This window comes from Amblyraja radiata, chromosome 22 (genome assembly GCF_010909765.2).
Source record: "Amblyraja radiata isolate CabotCenter1 chromosome 22, sAmbRad1.1.pri, whole genome shotgun sequence".
NCBI lineage: Eukaryota > Metazoa > Chordata > Chondrichthyes > Rajiformes > Rajidae > Amblyraja > Amblyraja radiata.
The window spans coordinates 22,428,354-22,436,720 of NC_045977.1; the positions used below are offsets into that span (position 1 = coordinate 22,428,354).

An 8,367-nucleotide genomic window follows, 5' to 3' on the forward strand; every position below is an offset into this window, starting at 1 on the left:
GGAAAACATGCTGAAGTTGAGGGACTTTACAGCTCCGCCCCTCCCACACAGGGCAAGATGAGTTGGATCCCATGGCACAGATCACGTCAAACTATTAAAGTCTGGAGCACCTGATGTCAGGTTTTTAGTTTGTCTTTTAACTAATGAATTGTGCGGGAAATTAAATGAGTTAATTCTTTACAAAATACAAAGTGCTGGAGAAACTCAGTGGGTCAGGCAGCATCTGTGGAGGGAATGGTCAGACATTTTGTGTTGGGGCCCTTCACTCTGAAAAAGGGACCCAACCGGAAACATCACCAGTGCATTTCCTCTACAGATGCTGCCTAACTTGCTGGGTTCCTCGCGCACATTGTTTTGCTCTGGATTTCATCATTCTTGTTGATCAATCCTTTGATGGAAGAATGGTAATTATTGCTGCCAACCAGAGGCTGGCACCCCAGTTCTTGCCCTATTCCACCCCATGCCCGTTATTGCCCTGGTGCAGTGCCTTCAGCTTCCCCAAGCTCTTCCACCTTTATGACCTGACGTTGATGGGTTTGATGATGTAACTGAGGTCACGACTCTATAGGGTCTTGAGTAACCTCCGGAAAGTTTTGTTGGCAACTCTGAAATTACGTTTGAGAGTTTTTCAATTATTTAATTAAGGTGACAGGGGCCAAAGTTTAAAGGAGATAAGTGGTGCATTTTTTTTGTTGCAGAGGGCGGTGGATGCCTGGAACACGCTGCCATGGGTGGCAGTGGAGGCTGAGACAATAGTGCCATTTAACAGGCTTTTAGATTGCCACATGGATAAGTCGGGAATGAATCGCAAGCAGGCAGAGGAGATTAGTTTAACATGGCATCAAACCCTGCAGACTTTGTGGGCCAAAGGGTCGTTTGTCTGTTTAATAATTGAGTGTGCTTCTGCCCTCTGTTCGAATGCCTGATTGCCTTGATATATGAGCGAGTGTTTGAGCTTGGAGAGGTGACTAATTGGCTGACTGGTTTTAGACATCTCAACCATAAGCAGGTAACAATAGAAGGTGTAAGAAGCTCGGCCTTGTGATTAAGGGTCAAGAACAAGAGCCCTGATTGGGCACCGACCAAGTGACGGGTAGAAACCAACACAATTTGTAAATTAACAAATTAAACTTTATTGTCGTTTTCCCTCAAGTTCTAAGTCCCTGTGATGGGGACTTCAGTACACGACGACACCTTGAGCTTATAAACTAATGCTACCCAGTGAATCTCCATCACAGAGCCACTGACTCCGATTGTACTGTGAAAAAGGCACTTGGAACGTGTTTAAAAATACTGCTGGGACAATGAGGAATGTCAAGTCGTCTGATCGAGACCCAGGTGGGTCTTGTCCGATAAGTATCCACACCATACAATGGACTGTTAACAATCCTTAATCACTATTGTTTAGCTTATTAATACTACAGGATGGGAAGGGGCATTTGGTACAGATAAGTCCGACCCTCTCGGGTCTGGGTTCATGTAACGGTAGTATACAGTGTGCAGCCTGCAGAAAGATAAACTTTTCTTTGTCTTAGAAATAGTAAAATTAATAAGCGGCTTATAAAGTTTGACAAACATTTGACGGGCAGCACACAGGATGTACGCTTTGTCGGCCACTGCTTCCCCTGGCAACAGTACGGCACTCTCACCAACAACTGGCCCAGTGGCTCCAGGGCAACTGTTTGCCACTGAACATCAGCGTGGCTGATCATCCACACGTCGTTCTGCCCAAGGGACAGGATCGGTGGGTGAGTTGGAAACCAACCACTGCTGCAGGTTTTGAACTCTGCTTTACTGGCTCTCAAACTGAAAACAACATGTATCTATATAATCAACATGTTTTATATATATATTATATATATATATATATATATATATATTGTCAATAACAAGCTACAATGTCCCATGGTGCTTCATGGGAATGTCGACACACATCTAACATCAAGCCATACATGATGTTGGGTCATGACCAGACACCTGGCCGCGGAGGTAGGTTGAAGGAATGTCTACAGTGTTTGGGGAACCAGGCCTGAAGAACGGAGATCTCGGACATGAGCAGAACCAGAGGTGAGTACAGAGATAGGGAGAGGCGAGGCTGAAGAGGAATTTGAAACGTGGATGAGTAATTTAAAGGTTTGGGTGCCGGGTGGGATTTGGGGTTAGTTCGGACAGGCCCAGCGCAAGCTTTTCTCAAGGGTACAAGCTGCAAGTCTAGTCATGTTGGAACTGTCGCCTGGAGGTTAAATAAAGGGCAAATCGGGGTTTTAGTAGGAGGTGAGTTGATGCCTGTTGCAAGATGGGGTGCAGGTACAGTTGTAGGGACCTGGAAAGTGTTGCCGGGGGGGGTGGTGGAGGCAGATACCATAGTGACACATTTAAGAGGCTTTTAGATAGGCACATGGATATGAAAGGAATGGAGGGATATGGATCACGTGCAGGCAGAGATTAGTTTAACTTGGACATTGTGGGCTGAAGGGCCTGTTCCTGTACTGTTTCATGTACAAGTTGTACGTGTGAGTTTGTGAAGAGAACATTAAGTAGTGTACACCCAGCGAGCCGGAGGTTAAAGATTCTGTCTCTTGGGAGTCCTGGGCTGTCTGCTGCTCTGTTTAACAAAGCTAAATGTTGCCGTGTTTAGAGAAGGCAGTGAAAGGGGACAGCTAGATGGCAAACGTTGACAACAGGAATTTACAGGACTAGGCTAAAGGGGTGTGGAATTATGCAGGGCTGTCAGTGGAGAGCAGGGCAGTGGAATTAGGTCAGGAACTGGAACAATGATCACCTGTGCCCTAGACTTAGCGTTTTATAACCAATCACTACAAAGAATAAATTACCCTCAAACCTGAGCAAAAGTCCTAGGAGACTGCAGGAAGTGGATAAATACAGTTAAAATCCATCAATTCAGACACACCTTAAATAACAAATAGGAGATTCCATAAGTGTATAAAATATTTACCGATAGCTGTGCATGTCACCCACACTGGGGGCAAGGTACTCAACACTTTCCGTCTCACAGTTGGGGTCAGAACAGACATGAGGCTGTATAAGGTTACTATTTGTCACCCTGTACATAACCAACTGTAGATTCCAGATGTAGATTTGTGCAATTTGTAGTCCCCATTTAACCTTTTTTGTCAGACACTTTGCAAGTGTGTAGTAGTGACAAAAATCACTGCTTCCAGTTGCTGAGTCGCGATATTTAGCAGCCATTATGGGCACTCCAGTAAAGGGGCTGAATAAGTACAGCTGGCACGACTGAAACAAAGCCTCATATCCCCCAACCCCCGAGTGATGGACACGGCACAGGGTGATCTACAGCCCGAGACACATCCACACTCCCGCTGGACGATCCTGACAAAGTGTTCCCTGTCCACAATAATAGCTGCCACCCCATCCCTACTGACCCCTTCCCGCGACACCCCAGTCCTGCTCACCCCTATCACTGACAGGTCCACGACCCCCCCACTGCCTCTTCCTGATCCAAATCCCTACCCACTATGATTCCAAATCCAATCATTCACAAATTGGAATTGAAGTCTCCAACAATCTCATGATGATCATTTCAAGTCAAACCACAATTTTCTGGACAAACTCAGCAGATCAGGGAGCATCTCTGGAGCAAATGAACAGGTGATATCTAATGTCAGGACCTCTACATACTCAAAATCCCAACCAGAAGCATCTGTCCATCCCACCACAGATGCAGCCTGACCCACCACGTTCTTCCAGCAGTTGTGTTGAGATTCCAGCATCTGCAGTTCCTTGTATCTCCACGATCATTTCATGCTTCATTTGTTGACAGGTTTCTAGTATCAATGAACAATCTGATTGATCTGTACAAAACAAAGAGATCTGTACTGATTTAAAGCGAGGTGGGAGGTGTGTGCTGAAGTCCTCAGTATCTCCAGGGTCAAGGTGGTCCTCTTGCTGCTCCTAGCACTGGCTCAGGCTCTCGTCCTGCAAGGTGTGGGCAATCTCCGAGTCTTCATCTCATCGGGACCGTCTTCAGGAAGCTCTGGGCACCAAGTTACCCTCCTCTTCCTGCAACAGACCCTGCTCTACTGCAGAAGAATTCAATATCTTGCTCGCCACCACTGCTCAGTTTGAGTACGTTACTGCTGGACAAGAGGTGGAGATGTTGACTAGGGCAGCTGCCAGCGCACCTCTGTGTTGGGGGAGGGGAATATGGGAAGGGGGGGAGAAGAGGTGAGGGGGGCTGTTCAGTTCACCACCGCGGGTTTGAGGAGGACGGAGCCGGGGGGGATGACCACCCAAGCCGCGGGGAGGGAGTCCGCTGTCGGCAGGGAGGCCATTCGGCCCGATAAGTCTATCACAGCTCCAGGGTGCATGGAGAAGCCTTCTGCCGGTGGCCTCAGTCGCCCCTCCAGTGAAGGGAAGCCTTTCACTTTGCCCTCCTGTCTCCGACAGGCTGCTGCCCTGGGTTTGGTGGTGGCTGGCCGCTGGGGGTGGCTCTGGGGTCCGGCCACCAAGGACATCAGTGGAAGGCCGAGAGCACCGGCAGACAGCGGTGACACCAGCGGTGTTTTGGCCAGGTTTATGGGAGTGCCGTTGAGGGAAATGACGGAGCTGGGCATGGCGGTGAAGGGGGAAGAGGCCACGGTACTGCTGGTCAAGGGGCTGAGGTCCAGTGGGGCAGGGTGCATGGGTATGGGCAGAGACCCCCTTAGCCCCTGCAGGGGAAGGTTCCCGAAGATGGCGGCAGGGTTGGGGATGATGATCTGCGAGCCGCTGAGGTAGGGCATGTCCAGCCCTGCAGGATTCTTCACCACCTGTCGCAGCTTCAGCAGCCCCTGCTGCTCCGGCGAAACAAAGTGGCCGTGGGCCTTGATGTGCTTGCGCAGGGAGCTGGGGTCTGTGTACCTCTTGTGGCAGCCCGGCATCTTGCAGTAGTACGGTTTGTCCACGTAATGCGTCCGGGTGTGTTTGAAACGGTCGCTGGAGTTGGAGTATCGTTTGTTGCAGCCTTCGTAAGGACAGATGTAGGGCTTCTCACCTGCAGAACGGTGACACCAACACATAGATCAGTGCAGCACAGGAACAGGCCCCAACGCCCACAGTGTCTGTGCCAAACAAGATACCAAGACAAACTGATCACCCCTGTGACACATAGAAACATAGAAACATAGAAACATAGAAAGTAGGTGCGAGAGTAGACCACCAGGTCCGTCAAGCCCGCACCGCCATTCGCTCATGGCTGAACACTAAACAGACACACTTACCCACAAACAGTAGACACAAGACACAGAACACAAGACACTACCCTCTCCTTTATACCGCTATCACCCCTCTCCACCCCAAGAACCGCGTGATCTCCTGGGGGAGGCAAAAAAACGGATAAAAACCCAGGTCCAATTCGGGAAAAAAATCCGGGAAATTCCTCTCCGACCCCAATCCAGGCGATCGACACTTGTCCAGGAGATCACTCAGGTCTTACTATACTAACCATGCCTAGGTCCATATCCCTGCCCTCTCCCCGTAGCCCCTTATCCCCTTGGCAGCTAAAAAACCATCTATTTTAGACTTAAATATATTTAACGTTTCTGCTTCCACTGCTCCCTGGGGCAGTGAATTCCATAAATTAACCACCCTCTGGGTGAAGAAGTTCTTCCTCATCTCAGTTTTAAAAGAGCCCCCCCTTATTCTGCGACTATGTCCCCTAGTTCTAGTTTCCCCGATCATTGGGAACATCCTCGGTGCATCCACCCGATCAAGGCCCCTCACGATCTTATATGTTTCAATGAGATCGCCTCTCATTCTTCTAAACTCCAAAGAGTAGAGTTCCAGCCTACTTAACCTTTCCTCATATGTCAATCCCCTCATTGCAGGAATTAATCTTGTAAACCTTCGCTGCACTGCCTCCAGGGCTAGTACATCCTTTCTTAAGTATGGACCCCAGAACTGTACACAGTATTCCAAATGTGGTCTCACTAATACTGTGTACAGCTGCAGCAAGACCTCCGTGTTTTTATACTCAATCCCCCTAGCAATAAAGGCCAAAACTCCATTGGCCTTCCTGATTGCTTGCTGCACCTGCATACTAACTTTTAGTGATTCATGTACTAATACCCCTAGATCCCTTTGCGTTGCATTACAACGCAGCTCCTCCTCATTTAGAAAATAACTTGCCCTATCATTTTTTTTCCCCAAAGTGAATGACTTCACATTTATTAGTATTAAATTTCATCTGCCAAGTTGTTGCCCACTCACCTAGCTTATCTATATCCTTTTGCAGACTCTTCCTATCCTCCTCATCCCCTACTTTTCCTCCCATTTTTGTATCGTCCGCAAATTTTGATATATTACACTTGGTTCCCTCCTCCAAATCATTTATATAAATTGTGAACAACTGGGGTCCCAGCACCGACCCTTGCGGAACCCCGCTAGTTACCGGTTGCCATCCCGAGTATGAACCATTTATCCCCACTCTCTGCTTCCTATTTGTTAGCCAATCCTCTACCCATGCTAATATATTACCCCCAATCCCATAATTTTTTATTTTTAGCAATAGTCTCTTATGTGGCACCTTGTCAAAAGCCTTTTGGAAGTCCAAGTATACCACATCCACCGGTTCCCCTTTATCCACCCGGGTTGTTACTTCCTCAAAGAATTCGAGCAGATTCGTTAAACAGGACTTCCCCTTCACAAAACCATGCTGGTTCTGTCCGATGAAGTCATGTTTATCCAAGTGCCCCGTTAGTGTTTCTTTAATAATTGTCTCTAACATTTTACCCACCACTTATGTTAGACTAACCGGTCTATAGTTACCCGCCTTCTGTTTACTTCCTTTTTTAAATATAGTTGTTACATTGGCCATTTTCCAATCTACTGGGACCGTTCCTGCCGCCAGGGAGTTTTGGAAAATTATCACCAATGCATCCACAATCCCCACCGCTATCTCCCTCAAGACCCTTGGATGTAATCCATCAGGCCCAGGGGATTTATCCTCCTTCAGTCTCATTAATTTCCCTAATACCACCTCCTTGGTGATCTTAATAGTATTTAGCTCCTCCATTCCTACCGCCCCCTGTTTATCCAGCGTTGGAATATTTTTTGTGTCTTCTATGGTGAAGACTGATACAAAATACTCGTTTAATGCCTTTGCCATTTCCATGTTGCCCACCAACAACTCTCCAGTCTCACCCTCCAATGGACCAACGTTCACCTTAGCCACCCTTTTTCTTTTTATATAGCTATAAAAACTCTTACTATTAGTTTTTATGTTGTTCGCTAAATTCCTTTCATAGTCTATTTTCCCCGTATTAATTAATCTCTTGGTTATTTTTTGCTGACCTTTAAATGCTTCCCAATCCTCTGCCCTCCCACTATCTCTGGCTACCTTATATGCCCTTGCCTTCAGCCGAATACTATCCTTTATAGTTTTACTGAGCCATGGCTGACTGTTCTTACCCTTACCCCTTTTTTTCTTCATAGGAATAAATTTTTCTTGAAGGTTATACAGTAGATCCTTAAACGTACACCACTGCTCATGTACCGTCTTATTCTTGAGTCTGCTATCCCAGTCAACTTTGATCAGCTCAGTCCTCATACCTTCATAATCCCCCTTATTTAGACTAAACACCCTACCCTGAGTTTCAACCTGCTCCCCTTCTATTTGAATATGGAATTCGACCATATTGTGGTCACTTGTTCCCAACGAGTCCCTAACTATGACATTTTTAATTAATCCTGCTTCATTACACAGGACCAGATCCAAGATTGCCATTTCCTGCATATCCATCCAGGTTCTATTAAAATCCTCATAAACACCACTATCGTATCTGCCTCCACCACCACCACCCCTGGCACTGCTCATTATACTCAATCATCCCCCCCCCCCAATCTTCAGTTACAGTCTGACCCACCTTTCCCGTGACTTTTTCAGCCCCCTGGCCCATTCCCCTTCCCCAACCCCACGACTGACCCCATGACCCCCGGCTCTCACCTGTGTGTGAGCGATTGTGGATTTTGAGGTTCTCCAGCCGGGAGAAGCTTTTGTTGCAGGTGGGACAGCGATGAGGCTTCTCGTTGGTGTGAGTCCGAATGTGGATCAACATCTTGTACCTAGTCGGGGAGATAGAGTTGGTCACCCCAGCACAGATCAGAGCTTTCCAGCTGCCCCCCAACTCCCATCACAGGTGAAGGAAAGGGCTCCCATCTGCTCCACAGCGATGGTGGCCACTCAACATCCAAAGTAAAGATACATTGGTGGGAGCAGCCTTCCTCTCTGCTCGTCGCTCAACCCCACAACCTGCATGTGGATTATTTTCCAGTTTGCAGTACAACCTTCTACTTTCACCCTTGTTCCTCAATCACATCTGATCACCCCAGCACAGACTCCCTGCCCTC

At 47.6% G+C, this 8,367-nt stretch overlaps 1 protein-coding gene across 4 annotated transcripts in view; it reads right to left on the reverse strand.

Annotated features, from left to right (window-relative positions):
• Positions 1-1,109: 1,109 nt before the first annotated feature.
• Positions 1,110-8,367, reverse strand: part of glis2 (GLIS family zinc finger 2) — a 43,864-nt gene continuing 36,606 nt past the window's right edge. For 3 of the 4 annotated variants that reach the window (XM_033040638.1, XM_033040639.1, XM_033040640.1), the window contains exons 6-7: positions 7,964-8,082; positions 4,221-5,014 (exon numbers count right to left, since the gene is read on the reverse strand). In XM_033040638.1, coding sequence (XP_032896529.1) covers positions 4,221-5,014; positions 7,964-8,082 — 913 coding nt within the window. Of the gene's footprint in view, positions 5,015-7,963; positions 8,083-8,367 lie in introns of all 4 variants that reach the window. The other variant, XM_033040641.1, reaches the window with a different exon arrangement.